Below are 24,555 nucleotides of genomic sequence, written 5' to 3' on the forward strand. Positions count from 1 at the left end.
GAGCACAAATGTCGCTATAGCCAGTGTTCTCTCACTGGAAAACACTAGCGCTGACAGCTCGCTTAGCACACAGCACTACACATCGCGTGTGTGTGTGCTGAGCACCGCTGTGTGCTGAGTACTCTGAGCGATCTAGCATAGCTCAGATCGGTCCGCACACTCGCTATGTGTGTAGGCCCCATTATACTTAAGGAGACAAAGATTGCCGTATTCCCAGTTTACTTCAGGAGAATTGTTAAACAGTATATGTATATACCTAATTCTAAGAGCAGCTACAGTTCTCAATAGCAACTCCATACCTCTGAGACAAAAATAATTCTAAAACCAAGATACTACACAGCCAGTATTTACTTCAACACCCATTTTGATGAATTGTTTAAACTGCAAGTGTCCAGGATATAAAGAAATACAACTAACAATATCATAAATAAATATCTTTATTGCTTAAGTAACAAAGGATTGCATTTTAAACCAAAATGTAACCATTCTACAGTACATACAGAAATTAAATGAATAACTAAAACACATCTTTAAAGCTATTTTAAGTGTACCAACTACAGGTGCACTTAAATCGGTAGCTTAAATCAGTCAATAGACACTGTCAATAGACAGGGTTTTGTGCCAATAATGTCTGTATATTATCTTTGAAATTGCTGTAATTAAAGTGTAGGCGATATTTTACAGTTAGTTTACATTTATTTTTACTTTAATAAATGTAACCACTGATGTGCTAATGTTATACATGTATATGACTAATTTAACGGGTGCCGGACGGGGTCCCGTCAGTCGGGATCCCGACAGTCATTAACCCGACGTTGGTATCCCGGCTGTTAAAACACTGACGGCAGGGTTCCCGACGGCCGGCAGCTATTCTGCCTCGTGGGGGTCCACGACCCCTATAGAGGAAGAATAGAATAGGTGGCGAGCATAGCGAGCCACCGTGCCCGCAGGGCGGCAAGTGCAGCGAGCCTGCAAGGGGCTTTGTTGTGCTGGCCACGCTGTCTGAGTCCGGCCAGTCGGAATCCCAACTGTCGGAACGGCATACCACACCCAATTTAACAAACTTGTAATAGGTGCCATTGTACGGACTAATAGGCTATTTCCGCCTCTATTCCCGACGGGGGAAATAGCGGCGGGGCCCTATTCAATGCTGTCTTCCACGACAGCATTGAACAGGGATCTCGGCAGAATGGGTCTGACTTTACAAGCAGTCGGGCCCGTTCTGCCGAGAACTCAACGATTCTGACTGGCAGGCGGGACATTGAATCCCGCCTGCCAAGCAGACGTCAAGCCGGCCAAGAACGGGATGGGTCATCGTTGTTGGGCTAGCCCAACAGTTGTGACGCCAGATTGAATACCTCCTAAGGGCCAGATGTATCAACCCACACTAGTAGATCCGTTAACATCTTCTGAAAATGTTACACATTGATTCAGAAAGACTACCAGTGGGCACCTTTTTAGAAAAGATACCTCTAGTTGCATTTGCGTGTGCCTATGGCCCACATTTAATCACTTAATTGAGGATTTTTTAAAAATAAAATAGCATTTTTATTTAATAAAGCAAATTACTGTTTGCTTAATTAAAATGAATTAAACATTTATACTTTTAATATTTCTAAAACTATACTTAAGTGTTCGAGTACAAAGAAAAAAACACCTACAGTAGGTGTCTAATATACCACAGTTGTCAATAGGTTCCCAGCGAAAAATTAAACCCGACAAGGGATGCCAATCCCGGCGCATTTTTTAAATCACGGGAATCAGGATTCCTGGGATCCCAGGATTGACATCTCTATGCGGTACATACAAGGTAAGCCCTCCCCCCTTCCCCACTCCACCCACCCTGCTCATTTACTCACATGAGCGGGCAGGCAGACAGCAGCGGTGCCTCAGCAGCGGGCAGATAGCAGAGCCTCAGCAACGGGCGGATAGCAGAGCCGGTGGGTGCAGAGGCAGAGGGTGGGAGGCCGAAACTGCCGGACTCGGTGTGCGGTCATTGACTCTGGAGCGGATATGGGACGGTGCCGCCTGCGTAGCATGACGGTCAGAGGTAACGCTGTGCAGGAGACACTGCCCATAACCGCTCCAGGTTGCAGTTCTGGGATCGGAAACACCAGGGTAGCATCTGAGCGGTTGCTCAGACGCTGCCCGGCATTAGATTTATGCACGCACAGTCCCCTAATGATTGGAAGGTCAAATCCCGGGATTCAAATCCCTGCGTTTTTTGGGCCATATCCCGGGATCCCGCCGATCCCGGGATTGGCCACCCTAAATCCGACCCTTCTACCACAGTGGCAATAAACTCCCAAGCAGTAATATATTCCCCAGTGGCTGTAACTCCCATCCCCATAATAGTAAGAGATCCTTCAGTGGTTTGCCCCCATCACCTTAGCAATTGTATGTCCCTATTAAAGTCCCTCCACCTTGGCAAAATGCAGGTATTAATCGTACCTGTCTTCCCCAGCGGCAATCAACAATATTTGTCATTAACCCCTCACCCACCTGTATCTATAAAATGCTCATTCAGCAATGGATGTATGGCCATACCGAGTATGGAATACAGTATAGAGCCATAACTAGTGGCCAGTCTAAAAGTAGATTAATAAACTGCCCTAACTGCCCCAACACACTCACATGCACACCTAATGCCTCAATGAAAATATCTGAAATAGACCACATTTAGTATTGAATTATTACAGCAATACAATTGTTCACATAATTACATAGGGCCTAATTCAGAGATGGATGCAAATGTTGTCACAGCTGTGACCCCGTATGCAGTGGTAGTGTGAAAATATGAATATGCAGATGTCATAGCCATTATGTATTTAGATGCCTGCTGGCAACATCTCAGACCTGTTGCTTATGTATGAAGACACAGGAAGTGGTTGCACATAGGGCCTTATTCTAGTTCACTCTTTCTGACAAAAGCCTTCTTAGATGGACAAAACCATGTGCAGTGTAGGGAGGCAGATGTAAAATGTGCAGAGAGAATTCGATTTGGGTGAGTTATTTAGATCTCACTTTGAAGTAAAACCCCACCCAAATCTAACTCTCTCTGCATAAGTAACATCTCCCCCACCTGCACTGCACATGGTTTTGTCCATCTAAGAAGTATTCTGTCAGAAAGAGTGAACTAGAATAGGGCCCACAGATTGTTAATTGTCCTTTGGAGTAAGCTGTGTCACACACTCAAAATTGTTGCAACAAGTCTATGCTTGGGTCAACACTCACCTGCTGACCTCAACAAATGCTCCATGACTATCATTAACTTTGCAGATTCCTCACTGCAACGGACGGCAGTATGTACACAGCACAACTTAGATGCATACACATTGGCATAAAAATGTTCCAGGGCGTACAACATCGACATTTTGTCCATCTAGGTATTAGGCTCATACAGTATTGTCAATTGTTCCAAAGTGTTATTTTTGTTTTGCACTGAAGCTGTAGCCTCAGTATACAAAGTGTCTTAGAAATTGTTAAAAGGAATTTCTTTAAAAAAATAAGATTTGTTAATTGCTCCAGAATGCAGGACACCCAGTCCGCATATAATGCATCGTGCCTACAGTCATCTGAAATGTCCATAGTACTGTAGGTTATTGTGTGCTCCGTATATATCAACCGACAAGTGTACTTGATCTCCATATAGTCCATGTGACCACAGCAGCTACGGCACACCAAGTTATTTTTCATACATAAACAATTATTTGTCCAGGTACAGTATTTCCTTGCTGGTGCTACTATTCTTGATAACTGTATGTTCTTGTATGAAATCCAGCCTAGACCGATTCTAAATATAGTATCTTTTTCCAAGATTCGTTAACAACAGGAGCTGCTTGGAGAGTCCTCAATTGGAGTTAATTTGATGGAGTCAGTGAAACAACTCTCTCTACATTCTTGATACTGCAGAAATAAAAAATAAAATAAAATGTAATAAATGCATTTGCCCAGCAAAATCTTTTGGAACCATTCTACGTAATAAAAGGCTAACGTACGCCGTCAGTCACTAGATGGCGCCCAACAGAGCAATTTAAGTGTTGCTCCGTCGGCCGTGCACAGCCACTGACATTACTGTTATGTTGTTCTGTCATTCTGACAGGCTGGTAACCAGTAACAATGATAATCGCAACACAGGATTCTAGCAAATACAAATTTTCAGGGTATGGAGGAAGACGGTACTATAAAACAATGTTTTCTTGTTTTGTGTAGAGTGATCAACTTTTTGCCATCAATGTGGACCACAATTAAGAACAGTAAAGTGGGCCCAGCAAAGCAATGCACCCGGACCGAAGCATGAAGAGTGAAGCAAGCCACGTGTTCCACTAATTGGGGGTCCATGTCGACAGGTGTAGACATTTGTGCATATTCAATGCAGGGTCACGACTGTCGGGCTGGCCCAACAGCCATGACCCTGTCCCGTTCTCAGCCGGTTACACGCAGATTAGGAAGGTGGGATTTAATGTCCCGGCTGCTGAGCGCCGAGAAAGGGGACGTGGCCGCAAGAAGCGCCCAGAAATGTTTGCAACTGCTTGTAAAATCAGACACGTTCTGCCAAGATCCCTGTTCAATGCTATCGGGAAAGACAGCATTGAATAGGGCCCCGCCGCTATTTCCCCCATTGAGAATAGCAGCAGGAGATTGAAAATCCCCCTCTGACACCCAAAAAATGTGTAAAACACATATCTTTTAGCAGATTTAACAAAAATGCTTGCATGGATCCATGACAGAATTGCACCAAATTATAATAAATGAAGATACGTTCATATAGTTCGCAGAAATGTTATTCCTTATATTAAATATACATATACATTTGGGGCACAGAAAAAATAGTACCCCTAAGGGTACTTGTTACCTAGAACGGCGCCCATCGCGGGCATCGCATGTACATCGCATGCCATTATAATGGCATGCGATGCGACCGATGCGATGCCCGCGATTTCACATAGAAATGAATGGTAAAAGGTAAATTGCGTCGGTCGCATCGCATGCCATTATAATGGCATGCGATGTACATGCGATGCCCGCGAAAAACGCATGCGATGCGACCGACGCGATTACCGCGATTTACATAGGGAACAATGTTAAATGGCCCACAGACCCCAAATAGCCACCCTGAAGTGTGAAATGGCCCCCCCCCCCCAATTGTTACCGCCACCCCACGATCAACGTCAACCTGAAGCGGATACCTGTGAAGCCCGCGAGGGGACGCGGATACCTGTGAAGGTATCCGTGTCCGTTCGCCACGCTTCGGGCTCGGTGGCTCGCTGCGCTCGCCACACTTTCTATTCTCAACTCTACGCCAACGTGGATAGTGGGGGTATGAAAAGGTCGGAGGACGCGTACCGCCGCCCCTCGCGGGCTCGCTGCGCTCGCCACGCTTCGGGTTGACGTTGATCGTGGGGTGGCTTTAACAATTGGGGGGGCCATTTCACACTTCAGGGTGGCTTTTTGGGGTCTGTGGGCCATTTAACATTGTTCCCTATGTGAAATCGGGTCAATTGGGCCATTTAACATTGTTCCCTATGTAAAATCGCGGTAATTGCGTCGGTCGCATCGCTTGCGATTTTTTGGCCGCATGCGATGCGACCGACGCAATTTTTTTCCTTGCGATGCGTAGGATCAAAATCGGTGGCGCCGTTCTAGGTAACAAGTACCCCCCTAAGCTTCTTCGCCCTGTCCTGCCTATTTGGAAAGAAAAAAATTATTGTTTACTATGAAATAAACACCATTTACTGCTGTGACCACTGGTAGATTAATGGTGTGGCTTGCCCAAATGTCTATCTGAGCGTATTCACATTTTGCATGTCTTGGTTTTAACTATTTTCAACAGCAACAACACTTTTGCATTACAAATGACTAAACACATGGCTAAAAATAGCAATTGCACGGACAAAAAAAAAAGTTTTCACGGTTCAATTTTACTTCTGGAAAAAGTTTTCTTGTGAGATTCTAAAATAATTGCAATCTTGTCATCATTCATCCACATGACTTTCGTGGCTTTGAATGTTATGAAGTAATCTGCCAACTCACAGCGGTGATAAAAAGACACTGGGGGTCATTCTGGTTGACCCGCAAAGCTGCAAATTTCACAGTTTTGCAGATCATCTAAACAACACCCACGCAAGCATCAACGACCCCCCCCCCCCCCCCCCTCGCATGCTGATTTCCCCACACGCATGTGAATGGATGTTTAGCAATCATTTGATGATCAAATTATTTCAACAGAGCTTGCAGACCATGGATCTGTGTCTTCGATCTGTGGCATCCCTGTGCAGGAAGAGGGCGGGCAGCTGACATCCGCTGATGTCAGTTGCACGCCCCCGCACCTACGTTGAGGCAGCATTAGCATGGGAATGCCCAGCGTTTTCATGGGGATGCCCATGAAACACTGGGCATTCCCATGGGCGCTACCCCTCGCTGCCGCCCCAGAGGCATTACTCTCATATTTGTCTGCCAAAGATGGTAACTTCCACACTGTACTGCCTTTCAAGGTCTCTCCAAATAATACACTGGTCATCATATATATATATATATATATATATATATATATATATATATAAATGTTTCTCTCCAATGCACTCACAGTATTTCCCTGTATCCACTGCTGGGGTGCTTCGTGTAGATGCCAAACGGCTAGTATACAAGTCCAAGGACAAGGCACTCACCAGACTTCTTTTTGATGCAATTAAAGATACATTTTATGGTACTTATGTAGTAACTGGGCTGCCGATTTTTTGATTGTATGCCTTAAGTTAAGGCATACAATCAGATGCGATGCGATGCGATATCGCATCGCATCGCATCCGATATCGCATCCGATATCGGATGCGATGACCCGATTTTTCCATAGGAATCAATGTTAAAATGATTCCTATGGAAAAATGGGTCCTTTTCATACCCCTACTATCCAAGTGGGCATGGAGTTGGATATAAACCTGTGGCGAGCGTAGCGAGCCACCGAGCCCGAAGCGTGGCGAGCGAAGCGAGCCCCGCGAGGGGACGGTATTCGTCCCCTCGCGGGGCTCGCTTCGCTCGCCACGCTTCGGGCTCGGTGGCTCGCTACGCTCGCCACAGGTTTATATCCAACTCCATGCCCACTTGGATAGTAGGGGTATGAAAAGGACCCATTTTTCCCATTGAATTCCATGTTAAAATGGACTCAGTCCATTTTAACATTGATTCCTATGGAAAAATCGGGTCATCGCATCGCATCGCATCGCATCGAATCGCATGGTCGCATGCGATGCGATGCGATCTCCCGATCCGACCCGATTTAGAAATCGGCAGCCCAGTTACTACATAAGTACCCATTTTATTCTTTAAAAAGACTGCATAGTCTTTTTAAAGAATAAAATGTATCTTTAATTGCATCAAAAAGAAGTCTGGTGAGTGCCTTGTCCTTGGACTTATATATATATATATATATATATATATATATATATATATATATATATATATATATATATATATATATATATATATATATATATACACACACACACACACACACACACACACACACACACACAGGGCTATTTTTCAGTAGGCTCCAGCAGGAACTGAGGCCCTTATTCTAGTTCACTCTGACAAAATATTTCTTAGATGGACAAAACCATGTGCACTACAGGTGAGGCAGATGTAAAACCCCACCCAAATCTAATTATCTCTGCACAAGTAACACCTGCCTCACCTGCAGTGCACATGGTTTAGTCCATCTAAGAAATATTTTGTCAGAAAGAGTGAACTAGAATAAGGGCCTCAGTTCCTGCTGGAGCCTGCTGAAAAATAGCCCTGTGTATATATATATATATATATATATATATATATATATATATATATATCTAGACAGAAAAGAGGAACAGAGGGGCGCTCCATAGTGCATAAAACAATTTAATATTTAAAAAGCACACAGCACAAAGTACAAGTCATAAGAAATGCTCGTACCAAATAATACATCGGCAGTGGGCTGGATACCACAAGATTTTAGAAATGTTACTAGGCAAGTTCAGCACACCATCCGGAGCACAGTCAGGATAACACGCGGCCCACGCTGCTTCTCTTTGGGGGATAAAACAGCGTGCCGGGTCCTTCTGAGGACAGACGGAGGGAAGACAGCCTGGAGTAGACAGCGAGCGTCACCGTAGCCACGCCCCTACGCGTTTCGTGATAACACTTCGTCAGAGGGCGTGGTCTAGGTGCGCTCGCTGACCCATAGAAAAAGCTGGAAGCATCCAATGAGATTCAACACAAGGATGACAGACACCGGCATCAGCCAGTGAGAGCAGTGTCTCTCAACAAACACTGCTAGAAGAATAACCGGCCAATCCATAAGCCGCTTGGCCGGTTATTCTTCTAGCAGTGTTTGTTGAGAGACACTGCTCTCACTGGCTGATGGGTGTCTGTCATCCTTGTGTTGAATCTCATTGGATGCTTCCAGCTTTTTCTATGGGTCAGCGAGCGCACCTAGACCACGCCCTCTGACGAAGTGTTATCACGAAACGCGTAGGGGCGTGGCTACGGTGACGCTCGCTGTCTACTCCAGGCTGTCTTCCCTCCGTCTGTCCTCAGAAGGACCCGGCACGCTGTTTTATCCCCCAAAGAGAAGCAGCGTGGGCCGCGTGTTATCCTGACTGTGCTCCGGATGGTGTGCTGAACTTGCCTGGTAACATTTCTAAAATCTTGTGGTATCCAGCCCACTGCCGATGTATTATTTGGTACGAGCATTTCTTATGACTTGTACTTTGTGCTGTGTGCTTTTTAAATATTAAATTGTTTTATGCACTATGGAGCGCCCCTCTGTTCCTCTTTTCTGTCTAGATACCCATTGCTCCTGAGGATCCCGGGAGTCTCCTTTCTGAGGGTGCTGCAGTCCAAATATTCTGGGACTTGGTGAACTTTATGACCTATTGAACTTTTTGGTCTATTATATTGCTGGACTGAGACATATTTGTAGCGCTGATATTCTCTATATATATATATATATATATATATATATATATATATATATATATATATATATATATATATATATATATATATATATATATATATATATATATATATGTAGTGCATTTGCCTTTTTGGTCATTAGCATCATTAGGCAGGAACTGTATTCTTAGGCCAGTATTCAATGCTGATGTTTGCAATGTGCCACGAATCCTGTTTAGGATTCGCTGCACAATCGCCGGGTTCTGGAGGGCTGGAGCATTCGCTGCCAGCCCTCCCTCTCACCCTATTCAATGCCACAGGGGCACGGTGCACCTGACGGTGATTTTTAACCCCCCACACCCCGTGGCGAATGCCGCAGGGAGCCGGGGGACGGCGCAAGGCAGGGAGATGGAAGCCTCCCTGCCTGCGCTGGACACTGTGGGGGAGGAGGTCTCCCGGGGACACAGGCAGAAGCTGCCCCCTGGAAGAGCTGGCAGGGGGTATGGTGGAGGGAGCCGCTGCGTTGGTCCCACTCGTGCATATGTAATGAGCTTCACTGGTGTGGAGTGAATATGTAATGAGTGGCTCCACCTTTTTGTGGGGATACCCTATAGAAGCCTATGGGCTTCTATCACCACCCGCTGCCTGGCATCCACACCCCCCTCCCCTGTCCTCCATGCTGCTCCTCCTCCCCAGCAACATGTCCACACAATAGTTATAGGTGGCACTGCTACCCTCATCGCACTACAGTGATAGGTGGTATTGCAGCCCCCACCGCACACAGTGATAGGTGGTAATGCAGCCATGCCCACACCACACCATAGGGGGTAATGCTACCCTCACCGTACCACTTGTCCGCACAACATAGAAACATAGCTTATGCAGATCCCATCACACCACAGTTTTAGGTGGTGCTGCAGCCGCACCAGAGTGATAGGAGATAATGCAGCCCCCACAGTAATAAGTGGTACTGCTGATTAAAATTATATGTCAATCAACTCCCAACTGTCATGTCACAGACTTTTAAAAAAATGTCAGGCAGGAGCTGGTTGGTTGTTGGTTTATCACTCTCCATTTTATCCCTTTTGAAGCTTAGTGCATCTGGCCTATAGTGTTTATATATCGTATGCATGTGACCTGAGCATTGTGCCTCAATAAAGGACACTACTAATACAAATACACCATTGTACACTCCTGATCATTTAAGACACATACACCTAGACATCAGGTGAACGCAGGTAATACCACCCTTGAAACAACATAATACTAACCCGAGTCTAGACAACTGGTTAGATCCCGGCTGCCCCCAGCTCAGGAGACAGCTACTCACAGCTACGCTACAAACCCTACCCCCTTCTCAACATCTCAGAAGTTATGGGAATACATTATATATACTGGCCACTATTGAAAATAATGTTAAGGACATTGCTGTGTAGTGTTATAAACAACAGACAAGGTAGTATATTCTTACTAAGGAGAATTATTATTATTATTAATACCACAGATGTGCTATTGCCCCAAAAGAACCAGGCTGATAGCACGATATATAACCAGTGGTCATTAATAAGCTATTCAATTACTCCCTTTTTCTGTTGAAAAAGTTCCCATTTTTGAGCAATAATACATAGTTTTTGGAATAAGTTCCCGACCCATGTATTATGGGGGTTATTCAGACCTGATCGTTGCTGTGCAAAACTGCATCATCCTGCGAACAGATAGCTGTGGCCCCACCAGAGCTTAATTCCACCCCGTGGGAGTGTATAAGTGACTTGTGAAAATATCACCGCTCCCTGCGCAGATGCAAATCCATTAGCTACTCACTCCCCATCTAATGGTTCTCCCAGTCTGTGCGTAACCCAGAACCTACTGCCTGTGCGATGTAAGCAGGCTGATCGAGTGCTGGAGCCGGCATCACACACCCTCGGAGGAAAACCCCTGTTGACGCCTGTGTTTTTCCTGAAACTCCCCGAAAATGTCCGGTTACCACCCACAAACTGTGGCTGGTTTGCGAAAAAATAAAGTAGCCAAATTTTTAAAGCTGTTTGGTGGCATTGCAGCACAGGCGCATGCGTAGATGTTTGATAATCGGTCGCCATGCGAAATCACGCAGCAGCAATCAGGTCTGAATAACCCCCTATGGCAGATCAACGAGCTGCTTATATTGGATTATGTTTCAAGTGCCTGAGGCACCCAATGCACAGTCCCCAATATGTGCCGCTAATTGTATAGCCCCCGTCTAACCTATTACCAGTGGTAAATTACCATTAATAATAGTATATACCCTCAATGGCATTGAGGATGTGTGCAGAGCATATACAGCAGTATAATATTCCAATAGCTAAAATCACAATAACAAAAGGGGAAGGCTGAATACTCACATGTATTAAAGCTTTCTTGGCAAGAGTCTCAAAAGCCAGATCAACATTAATATTATCTTTAGCACTAACTTCAAAATACTGCATTTTTCTTTCTTTACACCAGGAAACAGCAGATTCCTCTGAGACCTAAGGAGTTAAATGCCGCATGTTTAGATTTGAATAGCTGTAGGTAATAACAATCTCACTATATCGGTTGTGAATCAAATATTTCTAAACTCACTGTTTTGGTTGTAGGTGATAAGGTTGTGTAGAAACATAGTAAAGATCCACCAGTGACAGTAATATTTCATTTCATAAAAAAACTCATAGTTAGCAAAATTCCTGTCTTTACAATGTACAACTATGTGGAAGGACAGGTTCTACAGTCCAACAGAAACTCAGAATGTTGTACTCTGTCTCTGTAATCATTGATGTACAGTTTGCACTAACTTCATTTAAAGTTATAACAGACACAGGGGTCGATCCTATTAGGTCAGAAGAGTGCAAGGTGCCAATAAGGTGCCATTTTCATGCGTTGAAACCCGATTCAGCTCGATCTTGCACCATTCGCTGGGCAGGATGCGCTTTTAAGCAAATTCAGCCCACCGTAAAGTGCACCTGGTGCTGTGATGATTTCGCAATTTATCCACACCCAATACTATTGACCCCTCAGAGGGGTAGATTTAGAAAAGCTTTGAAAAGTTAAAAGATTTTTAGTCATTTCTCTGTTGCATCCTAGAAAGTGATAGAATCTGAATGTTCAGTTTGAGTTTTAGATACTTTAGTAAATCTACCCCAAAACTTCAAATTTAGAACAAGTTTTAAACTGGTTTTAAAAATGTAAAAAATAAATAAAAAACATACACGCGATCGACCGTCCACAAACAGCAGCCGACACGCGCGTACACAACTATTCAATTTTACTTGTGACGTACGATCTACACCCGTCCAAACAATCGCAAGAAGAAGATTGTACCACCGTACACACTCTCAATTTGGGCTATTAACACATCAGATATAAACAACATTATCATAATGGGCTGGGTTAAGGGCTTACCAAAACAGGAGGCATGAGTACAGAACCTAAACAAAAAGGGATTTTTGTAAGAACTTACCGTTCAAATCCCTTTCTCTGATATGGTCCTGGTGACACAGCTCAACACTGGGATGTAGAAGGTTCCGAAGTTTGCAGGACTTAATTTTTTACGTGGCACTACAAGTACCTGCACAGGTACTTGTAGTGCCACGTAAAAAATTAAGTCCTGCAAACTGCTCTGAAGCACGGTGTAGCTGGCAGTCTACATGTAGAGAGCCGGTGGGGGTGACTAGGGACAGGCGTATGGCAAACCGCTATAAAGATGAGGTGCGCGTCTACATGTAGACATGTGGCAGGTCTACATGTAGACAGGCAGCAGGGTGACTAGGGACAGATGTACGGCAAACCGCTATAAAAATGGAGTGCGCGTCTACATGTAGACAGGCGGCAGGGTGACTAGGGACAGGTGTACGGCAAACCACTATAAGGATGGGGTGCGTGTCTACATGTAAACAGGTGTCAGGTCTACATGTAGACAGGCAGCAGGGTGACTAGGGAAAGACATACAGCAAACCACTATAAGGATGGGGTGCTCGTCTACATGTAGACAGGCAGCAGGTCTACATGTAGACAGGTGGCAGGTCTACATGTAGGCAGGTGGCAGGGTGACTAGGGACAGATGTACAGCAAACCACTATAAGGATGGGGTGCGCGTCTACATGTAGACAGGCAGCAGGTCTACATGTAGACAGGCGGCAAGGTGACTAGGGACAGGCATACGGCAAACCACTATAAGGATGGGGTTCGCGTCTATATGTAGACAGGTGGCAGGTCTAAATGTAGACAGGCAGCAGGGTGATTAAGGACAGGTGTACGGCAAACCACTATAAGGATGGGGTGCGCATCTATATGTAGACAGGCGGCAGGTTTACATGTATCCAGGTGGCAGGGTGACTAGCTACAGGTGTACGGCAAACCACTATAAGATACCTCATGCAAAATATAAAAATATTCCAAAATACTGAATAATCCGTTATCCAAAATTCTTCTGGTCCCGAGCCTTTTGGATAAGGGATATTCAAAAAACAGAAAGGTGCACAATGAGCAGGGCCGGATTATAATGGGGGCACAAGGGGTCAGTACCCCTGGGCCCCCCTCTAGCTAGGGGCCCCCTGTGGTTAGCATGTATTTTTCAAAAAATATATATATATATATATATATTTTTTTTTAGCTAAAGGTTTTGTGCATGGGAATGGGGTAGTGCTGCAGCTTCACCTACTGTATCTGAAAATGTGACAATGATTAATGGTACTGAGCATCGGGAGCCAAGGCACACTGATTGCACAAGTGTGCAGTGCATTACTGGGAGTTGACTAAGTCCCATGACATTTTGCACCAGAGAACAGAGGCTGAGACATTTGTGCTGAGCTCTGATTGGTGGAGCTCATTACATGCTTCTCAGGCCCATGAAGAACAGCAGCAGCAGCCTAGTCATGGGAGGGTTTTTAATCAGGCAGCACTGGGACTGTGAGGTCTCCTACAGAGTAAGGTGCAGAGGGACAAACACAGGCTTTTCATGTGGTATGTATGTGTGAATGTGTTACCCATTGACTAAGTTTATACTGCCTTTACTCTGTGTTTTGACAGTGTAATATTCTCCCATGCAGTTTGCGGCCAGTAATGACAAGTGCAAGGGGGCCCCCTGTCTAAAGTGCACCGGGCCCCCCAAAGGCTTAATCTGGCACTGACAATGAGCGTAAATGTAAAAAAACACTTTGAATGTTATAAATGCTCACTGCACACTGGTGGAGACAGGAGAGGGGGTCTTGATAAAGGCCTTACATAAGGCCGAAACGTTGACCATCTACCCACTGTCATGTGAACTTTTGCTGTGGTATGTATATTAAATCCACAAATCATGAAAAGAGAAGTCCGGTGAGTGCGTCTTTTTACAAGCATATTGGATGTGTGGGAACACCCGTTTGGGTATACCCTCTGGATTAGGACACCCCGGCAGGTGAAGTTGTGGAGGAGTGTGCTGTCCTATTTAAAAAAAAAAATATATATATATATATATATATATATATATATAATCTTTTTATATTTAACTATATAAAAGGTTGTTAGCATATATTTAGCCAAAGATATGAACCTGCCCACCAATATTGAGGTCATCTCTGTCGAGTAGTTTTCTAATGGGACCTACACACAAGTCGATGTCAGGGCATATTCTAATCAATCTGACGTAATTTGCCTAGAGCACTTAGAAAATGCCCCTACGTTGCTCCGCGTGTAGGGGCCATACCCACAGGCAATGCGTGGCCCCGCACATCACTATCACCGGCGATTAAGATCCAGCATGCTGGATAAATTTAGTTAGATAGTCGGTCAGGGCCAGTGTTCTCACCGGAGAACACTGGCACTGAGAGATCGCTCAGCACCCATAGTTGGCACTTCTTTGTGCAGCGCCGTGTGATCTTGTTGAGCGATCTACCACCGCTCAGATTGCTCAGCAAAATCTCCCTGTGTGTAGGACCAACACTCTGGGGTTCACATCTGGGGTGCAGGGCACTCCCAAACCAGTCCAGCCAAAACACCCCCTGGGCATCACATAAATAATATGTAGCAGTGAAGTGTTAAGAGTATCAGGTGTTATGGAGTGTAAAGCGGCATACACACGGGGCTATTTTTAGTTATTTACTAAGTGATTTGTCTAGACATATGGAGCCGTGCATCATCATTGTTGGATTAGATATACTGTGGGTGAAATTTCATAGGATGAGAGATTCCAAAAGTGAGAGATTTGGAAATGAAATCTCCAGTGTTTTTTAATGAGGCAATCATTTACACTGCAAAATCAGACTGGTATTGCAGTGTAAATGATTGCTGCTTTAAAAAAAAACCTGTATGTGATGCCTTGGAGGGTGGTGTGTGGGTGTGCAGTCTTGACCTATTTCCCTATATGTGTGTCTCTTGCTGTGCAAAGTTCTAGATTTTAAAAATGCAAACATTCTGGGGGAAGCAAAAAGTATGCACCACCTTAGCAAAGTATCTCCCCCCCCCCCCCCCACCTCCCTCTCTTCCCCGTCACCTGTAAAAAAAAGTTGCAGGAAAGCTAGGACTTGCAGGCCAAATGAGGTAAACAACCACATGTCCAGACCATTTTAAACCTGCTACACAGTACTCTACTAGAGACGCTGCAATAGGAATGAATGGAAACATTCTAATTGTTCAGAGCGGGTGAGCAGCAGTGCTATTACACAATGTTTAGTAAATTTCTACCCTGCAATACGTTTAATTTCAGGTTTAGATTTCATATGGAGCAGACAGAAATTACATGTTAGATGTCCCATACCTGACGTTCTTTTAGGTCAATCTTGTTTCCAAGTGTGATCATAGGGAAACTACTAACAGGTGACTGGATTTTGTCAATAAAGTCATTCCTCCAGGTCTCGAGGCATGCAAAGGATTCCATATCTGTGACATCGAAGACCAGCAGGCAACCATCTGATCCTTTATAGAAAGAGGACACCAAGGAGCGGAATCGTTCTTGTCCACCTGTGTCCCAAATCTACTGGGGAGAAAAAAATAGATTTTCCTGTGGTACATTCAGCAAATGTAACATTAAGTGCTCCATATTTTACTGGCATGCAAACAAAAGGAACTAGAACTTTCCAGACTTGGCTGATTTGGGCCCTTCTCATCTGCTTGTGACAGATGTTAGAATATATATATATATATATATATATATATATATATATATATATATATATATATAGGGTTTGGTAATCAGGCGGCACTCTCGGATTTAATAGTGAAGTGAAACAATCAATTTATTGTCCGACATGTTTCGGGCACAGTTTGCCCGTCCTCAGGGATCCTCAATTTGTCCTACATTCACCTGCTCTACTAGTCCCTGAGTGCCCTTCTTTATCTGTCTTTGTCTACTAAGGGCTGTAAGGCCCCTTGGGTGGCACCAGGGCAAGTCATTTGTTGGACTACACTTAAGACCTGAGTGCCGGTCTTACCTTTGGATATATATATATATATCTATAGTAAAATCCAATAACCGGCATTCAAATGAGAAGGGTAACTTGAACGGGTGCCCCCATTGGCCCCCTCAGACATGTAGTCGGGTGGCCAAATATATATCCAATTTGTATATGTGGCACTCACGTTTCTTCACACAAAAAGAGTAGACAGCGACTACTGTAATAATATCAATGTTTCGGTTTTAATATAACCGTCTTCAGGATGCAGTTAAAATCCCAACAATGGGCAGAAGATATGCACCAGAATCCAGACACCGCTCACAATGACACCGCCTGAATCCCTACTGTTGATATTTTGCATGTAGGGTTAGGCACCAAGGGGGTATGATTAGACAACAAACTATTTGGTGCTACTATTTCATGAAGTCTACCCAAATGGATGTACTACAGCATGCAGCCTATCTGTAACATTCTACCAGAATGTTTTTTTTCTGATAGTATACCTGAAACATAGTATTCAAAAACAATTTAATAATCTAAAGATAAATGGCAAAACAAATTTCAATAAACAAAATAACTGTTTACCAACTTCTAGCATCTTTGGAATGTTTTTCAATCAAAAACACTGTAACCACATCAGCTGTTAGAGTGCGTACTACAGAACCCACTTACAGTATTTTAGAATACACAACAGCTGGAAGACTGCACACTATAGTAACACTAAGAAGGGAATTCTATTAACCCTGAAGCCAGCAGTTCACAGATGCCTTTAATGCACAAAATCGGTGAACTTTTCACAGATTCTGTATTTTAGCACCCATTAACTTGTTTAAAATCTGTTAACGCAGTACTTTAACTGGCAATAACAAGGGGCCTTATTTTGGTTCACTCTTTCTGACAAAATCCTTCTTAGATGGACAAAACCATGTGCACTGCAGGGGGGCAGATGTAAAATGTGCAGAGAGAATTAGATTTGGGTGAGTTATTTTGTTTCTGTGAAGGGAAAATACAGGCTGCTTTATTTTTACACTGCAATATAGATCTCACTTTGAAGTAAAACCCCACCCAAATCTAATTATATCTGCAGAAGTTACATCTGCCCCACCTGCAGTGCACATGGTTTTGCCCATCTAAGAAGGATTTTGTCAGAAAGAGTGAACTAAAATAAGGCCCAAGGTTATCAGGGGAATTGAGGAGTCCAACTGACAGGCCCTGGACATTAAGGCTATCTCCCATTTTCATCCACAGTAATTCAATTCCCCCCTAAATAACTCTTTAAAATCACGATTGCGAAATTTTGATAAATATTTCTTGTAGTATTATATTGGTATATCACAGATTAAAAAAGGTCATTTAAAAAAGTTTAGTTAAGTTTAAGAAGCAGTATAATCATGTATACTTACAGAACTTTGTTAACTGGATTTTAAATCAAAACAAATGGGGGATACTGTATCACAGTAATATGAAAACGTTCACCTAATTGCACCCTAAAGAAGGGTCTCTTTCAATAACCAAATGTAGCAGCTCAAGGCATATGTACATATGCAAACCTGTAGCTTCAGTGACTTATGGTCCAGATGGATGGTTTTGGAGAGTATGTGGGCTCCCAGTGTGTTCCGGTAGTCATTCCGAAACCATTTGTGTACATACTGGTTCAAAAGAGAGGTCTTCCCAGTTCTGTGGATACAACATAAAGTCATGTAAATAACCAAAAGTTTCCTAAAGGTGCCCATACACGGTACAATTGTTGGGTGCGATGAGATGCGCGCTTCCGCTCAAAAAGTATGTGCTGCAAATACTTTTTTGTGCTAGATTGCATCTCATTGCATTGCAAAACTTATGCGATGCGATTTAGTCTAAATTGCATACAATAATTTTACCATGTATGGGCACCTTTACAATAATATAGAATTTAATTTTTATTTTTTTATTTTAGATATTTGATTGAAGAGTTTATCAAAGATGTTTTTATTAACAATGTTTTTTTTTGCAAATGTTGGCATGGCTTATCTTAACCCCTTTTAGTGTTAAAGACATGTACAGTAACTGATGCATGATGTTAATGTGAGCCTTGGCTTAGTTATTATGATCACCAGATAATCAGCCATAAGCACCTACTGTACAGAAGTGATTATGAAATCCGGTACTTATATGTTAGTTGGGCGCCCGCTATTTGATTAGTTTTACGCGTACGCTCGCCACGAATTTCAAACACGAGGTCCTGCCGGTCAGTGCGCTAAACTGATTGGCGCTGCACTGCGTTTTGAGCGCCTCCAGCCTGGCCCCTTTATTGCGTGGCAGACACCGTGCACCCAGACGCAAACCGTAGGCAGTTGGGGAGGGTCCCTGGTGCGGTTGCACCAGTGACGGGGTCACAGAAACACATTGACTGGACCCATCAGGGGTGTCCCACAGCACAGGCAGACAGCGGCGCCCTGTCTGCCTGTTCTCACAACATTTTTCATTAAAAAAACTCAGCCTCCCTGAGGAGACCAAATAGCAGGGATCCGACTCCTCTGGCACTTTTTCTAAGACTGGCGTCTAGGGGGAAGTAGAGGGGAGGAGCCTACCTAAATTCAACTAAAATGTAAAGTGCCAGACTCCTAACTAACACTGGTATTCCCCAATGTAAAATCCATTACTCCCTGTAAATTAAGGAGTAATGGATTTAGACCACATGGGGCCCTAGGCAAGATATCGGTTTAGGGCCCCCCTCCCTCAAACAATCCATAAACTATATATATAATTTGCTGAACAACACGGGTATTTCTTTGGTGTGAAAGGGTTAACCTGGGTCTTAAATTCCAGGTCGCTGACCCTGTAGAAGAGAAGTGTCGATGACCTGGGATTTAAGACCCAAGTTGACCCTTTCACACCAAAGAAATATCAGTGTTAAGGGGCCTACTCACCTAGTGCTGCAGAAGCATTCTGAACGATGATAGATCGCTCAGAACGCTTGAGCATGATCGCTCAGCACAAGCAATCTGTCAGAGCCAATGTTCTCACCGGAGAGCATGCTGCGTATTAATCGCCAGGTGACAAGGATGCTATCGCCCCTACACACAGAGCGATGGAGCGGCATTTTCTAAGCAAACTAGTGAGATCGCATAGAAAATGCCTGTATATTGTCACGTGCGTAGGCCCCATTATTCAGCAAATTACCGGATTTAAAATTTTAACCCGATAATTTGCTGCTCAGTGTGAAAGAAGAGGTATAAGTCACTTACAGCAGGCACCCCCCTCCTATAGATTTCCCTATGCAGCATCTCACATATAACATATTCATTTTTTCTTACTTTCTCAGCCAGAACTTGAATTAGCTGCCAGGACTCTTGTCCAGTGCACTCCTTTGCCACTCCAACATAATCATATTCTTTGCTGGCTGACCAAGTTACAGGTTACACCCCCTGCCCAGTCCTGGAGCACATCCCGCACAATACCCCCCCGCCGGCTGATTCCAGTCAAATGGATTACGGACCACCACTTGCCACTGCACCATCTCCAGCACATCCCACACTCCCAGTGCCAGATACTTATGGGCCTGGAGCTGAAATTTAGGGAAGGCTTAGAGGTAGTGTAATCAGTACCGTACTGGTGACATACAGTACTACAAATATCATGGCACTACCTTCCCACACTATATCACATTCCCACACTGCATCCCTTCATATTTACCTCCCCACACTACATCACTATGCTACCTGCTCATACTACATCTCCACACAATACCTCCCCAAATTCCTACCAACACTACATCTTCACATTCTATCACTAAACTACATTACCATGCTACATACACGCACTATATCACTACGCTACCTCCAATTTTTGTGAACTATATCCAGCTAATAAGTCCATGCACATGGTGAGAGGCAACACATGGGGTCAATAAAACACATGGTAAGGGAGCAGCACAAAGGGGTGAGGTGACAGACAGACAGGGATGAGGAGCCAGGCACACATGGGTGAGGGAAAGGGGGCAGGCACAAAGGGATGAGGGTAATATGCCGCAGAGGAATGAGGCGGCAGGGAAAAAGGGGCAAGGGTAAGTGAGGGTTGTACACAGGGATGAGGGGTGAGGTGGCAGGCACATGGAGGTGAGAGTAAGGGTGCAGGCATACAGGGGTCAGGGTAAGGGGGCAGCAGATTGATAAGGTGGCAGACACAGGGTAAGGCAGCAGGAACACAGGGTTCAGGGTAAAGAGGCAGCAGAGGAGTGAGGTGGCAAGCACACAGGGTGAGGGTAAAGGCGCAGGCACACAGGGTGAGGGTTAGGGGCCAGGCACACAGGGGTCAGGGTAAGGGGGCAGCAGAGGGGTCAGTGTGAGGTGGCAGTATACAGGGGGAGGTAAGGAGGTGGGAAGACAGGGGTCAGGGTAAAGGGGTGAGGAGGGAGGCACACAGGGTACATAAGTACAAAACAGGAGAGAAAGACATAGAGAGAGGTACCTTTCTCATTAGTCCCACCTCCTACTTCTTCTCAATATCTCCAAGAAGGACAAATTCAACATTTAGGGGCATGGCCTATGATCAAGAGCCCATGACCGTTTCATAGTAGCAGCTGAATGATAGGCACCTGGCCTTGAGTGTATACTGGGAGCACCCCCCCCCCTCCACTGTCAGGTGACCTGCTTGCTCTGCCTTAAGGGGCATACACACGTATAGATCTGTGCTAAGAAATTTTGCTGAGCAATTTTGCTGGTGTCAAGATCTCCCATGGAGAGCACATACACACGCAGATATTTGTGCTAAGCAATTTTGCTTAAGCAAAAAAAGGCAGGGTAGTGTGGATCAGAATGAGAGATTGCGATCAGTATCTCTCATTCTGTACACACAGAGAGATTTGCAGTCATTTACTAAGCAATCTGACTAGATTTTGACTGCATTCACTGACTTAGTTAGCAAGAGATATTTAATCTCTTAAGGGGCATACACACGTAGAGATCTGTGCTAAGCAATTTTGCTAAGCTATTTTGCTAAGCTATTTTGCTGGTGTCAAGATCTCCCATGGGGAGCACATACACATGCAGAGATTTGTGCTAAGTGATTTTGCTAAGCGATTTTGCTAAGCAATTTTGCTTAAGCAAAAAAAGTCAGGGTAATGGTTCAGAATGAGAGATTGTGATCAGTATCTCTCATTCTGTACACACAGAGAGATTTGCAGTCATTTGCTAAGCAATCTGACTAGATTGTGACTGCATGCACTGACTTAGTTCGCAAGAGATATTAAATCTCTCGGAGCATACACACGGAGAGATCTGTGCTTACTTTCTAAGCAATCTAGTCAGATTGCTTAGAAAATAGCACAAATTTGCTCCGTGTGTACACCCCTTTAGAGCAGTGGTAGCCAACCCTAGCCCTCGAGAGCTACCAACAGTTCACATTTTCCAGACAACCTAACTGCTGCACAGCTGCACTCATTAATCACTGACACATTTTAAAAGATACACAGATGGAGCTAATTAGCTCACTTGTGATTCTGTGAGGAGACCTGCAAAACATGCACTGTTGGTAGCTCTTGAGGACTAGGGTTGGCTACCCCAGTCTTTGAGCATACACACGGAGAGATCGGTGCTTACTTAATAGCACAAATTTGCTCCATGTGTATGCCCCTATGTCTCCTCAGGAAGGACTAGCTAGGCACAGCATATGAGGAGGTTGACGGACATCCTGGACTCTGCGCATCAGAAAACTCGACGTGTACAGTACTAATGTCAGTGCCTGCGCCGGCCACCTCTTCGGCAAGATGAATAATGTTATAGTAGTTATCTAGACACATTAGACAGATGGCACATTGTAGCAGATCCTGTGGGCCTATTTCTCATTAAGGGCCTGGAGCTGGAGCTCCACCCGCCTCATTGTTAATCAGGCGATGCACTCCCCCTGCACCCGAGTTGCTGGCTGACTCAGCACTGGTCACTGCCACAAGCCAGCCGCTCGACTCCCTGCACTCCAATCAATCCATCCATCCTCTCTCTCCCCCCCCCCCTGCACCCCCACTGCCTCGGCACCCACCCCCCAGCACAGGTGTACATGCTGCCCGGCCTGCTGACTCGGCACTGGCAGCCACTCAGCTCCCTGCATTAACCTCCCCCGGCCCTGAAGTACATGCTGCCTGGCCTGCTGACTAGCCCGCACGGTAGTGTCTAGATCCCCTTCAGTTTTGACAATTTTCCCATCATGCCCTGGGTCCACGTATACCTGGATTGGGAACATAAATCTGTGGTGAGCGAAGCGATCCACTGTGACCGAAGCATGAGAGCGTAGTGAGCCCGCGAGGGTTCAATGCAGCTAAAATTAAACAAAATAACCTACACCAAGGTGAATTACATATAAAATAAAAAATGTTGTGAGGGCATCTAACAACTTCCGCCCTCAGTGAAAATCACATCCTGTAATCGAAACTGAAGGGAATCTAGTCTCTACCCTAGCTACACGGGCAGCCGCTAAACTCCCTGCACTAATCCCCCTCCCCGGTGCGCGACAATCACGCTGCCCAGCCTGCTGAATCGTCACGGGCAAATCCTTCTTAGATGGACAAAACCATGTGCACTGCAGGGGGCAGATTTAAAATGTGCAGAGAGAATTAGATTTGTGTGAGTTATTTGTTTCTGTGCAGGGTAAATACTGACTGCTTTATTTTTACACTGCAATATAGATCTCACTTTGAAGTAAAACCCCACCCAAATCTAATTCTCTCTGCACAAGTAACATCTGCCCCACCTGCAGTGCACATGGTTTTGTCCATCTAAGAAGGATTTTGTCAGAAAGAGTGAACTAGAATAAGGCCCAGTGTGTCAGAGCAGGAGTGACTGAGCTGCAAAAGCATTAGCATCCAATACAACACCAGCCTTAAAGCCATGTCCATCATGTAGCGCACAATATAAAGAACACTTAGTTACTCTTTGTTTAACCAGCAAATCATAAAATTGGTAAAGGTTATCAATAATGGTCCAGTCTCTAAACCATAACACATTACTTGTTCTTACCCTAGAGGACCAATAATATTCATTTTCAGATCCACTTTCTGATCACAATGCATGAAGAGCTGAAAGATTTAAAATACAAGAAAATTGTCCTTAATATTTTAGTAGTATTTATAAAGCATATGCAACTTTGTATGTGTGATGAGAGTGAGGTAGTATTCAGTAATAAAAAAGTGTTATGCCATTTGGTACCCCTTTATCAGGTAGAATGCCAGTGATACCTCCACACACTTTTTTTTAAATAAATATGTGGCAATAGTGAAAATGAATTTGAAAATAAAGGAGCTATAACCACCCTGAGATACTCTTCCTTTGGGGAATAACCGGACCTACGGGTTATCTTTAGGGGCACACCACTGCCTAGGGCCTGATGACTCCTTAGAACAGTGGTCAGGTAACTCGGTCCTCATTACCCCCACACAGTGCATGTTTTGCTGGTAACCCAGCAGGTGCACTAATTACTCACAGACACATATTATAAGGGGCCTTATTTTGGTTCATTCTTTCTGACAAAATCCTTCTTAGATGGACAAAACCATGTGCACTGCAGGGGGGGCAGATGTAACATGTGCAGAGAGAATTAGATTTGGGTGAGTTATTTTGTTTCTGTGCAGGGAAAATACTGACTGCTTTATTTTTACACTGCAATATAGATCTCACTTTGAAGTAAAACCCCACCCAAATCTAATTCTCTCTGCACATGTTACATCTGCCCCACCTGCAGTGCACATGGTTTTGTCCATCTAAGAAGGATTTTGTCAGAAAGAATGAACCAAAATAAGGCCCAAGGTCCGCAGGTGGAGTTAATGATTTCACTTGTGATTCTGTGAGGAGACCTGCAAAACATGCACTGCGTGGGGTAATGAGCACCGAGTTCCCTGACCACTGCCTTAGAACATGCCCAGAATGCAGATTGTTTGCAATCTCAACTTCTTTGATATTATGCCAGTACCAGATGAGAGTGAAGAAGAGCCCTGGTTTGGCATTGACTAGTCCCACCAAGAACTTTTACTGACATCTGTTTAGCCCAAGTACTGTAGGCTGCAATCTCTATCACAAAGGTAAAAAGACTTTGGACTTTATTCTGGATTGTTCGCAGCAGCTGCTCGTTCGCATGGGGACCGATGTTATGCGCATGCGCAGCCGCATTTGTGCTCATGTGCATACGCCGGGTGCGTGCAGACTTGGTGAACCGAATGTTCGCCGGGTGCACGCACCCAAGATTGCGGGCGGGGGGCGGCGGTGGATATTCA

At 44.5% G+C, this 24,555-nt stretch overlaps 1 protein-coding gene across 3 annotated transcripts in view; it reads right to left on the reverse strand.

Annotated features, from left to right (window-relative positions):
• Window positions 1–419: 419 nt before the first annotated feature.
• Window positions 420–24,555, reverse strand: part of RAB7B (RAB7B, member RAS oncogene family) — a 28,583-nt gene continuing 4,447 nt past the window's right edge. For all 3 annotated transcript variants that reach the window (XM_083173031.1, XM_083173029.1, XM_083173030.1), the window contains exons 2-6: window positions 23,306–23,364; window positions 17,867–17,993; window positions 15,680–15,895; window positions 11,310–11,435; window positions 420–3,906 (exon numbers count right to left, since the gene is read on the reverse strand). In XM_083173031.1, coding sequence (XP_083029157.1) covers window positions 3,823–3,906; window positions 11,310–11,435; window positions 15,680–15,895; window positions 17,867–17,993; window positions 23,306–23,358 — 606 coding nt within the window. In that variant the 5' untranslated portion in view covers window positions 23,359–23,364 and the 3' untranslated portion in view covers window positions 420–3,822. The remainder of the gene's footprint in view (window positions 3,907–11,309; window positions 11,436–15,679; window positions 15,896–17,866; window positions 17,994–23,305; window positions 23,365–24,555) is intronic.

The sequence above is a fragment of the Crinia signifera genome, chromosome 2 (assembly GCF_055691185.1).
Source record: "Crinia signifera chromosome 2, ASM5569118v1, whole genome shotgun sequence".
In the NCBI taxonomy this organism is placed as follows: Eukaryota; Metazoa; Chordata; class Amphibia; order Anura; family Myobatrachidae; genus Crinia; species Crinia signifera.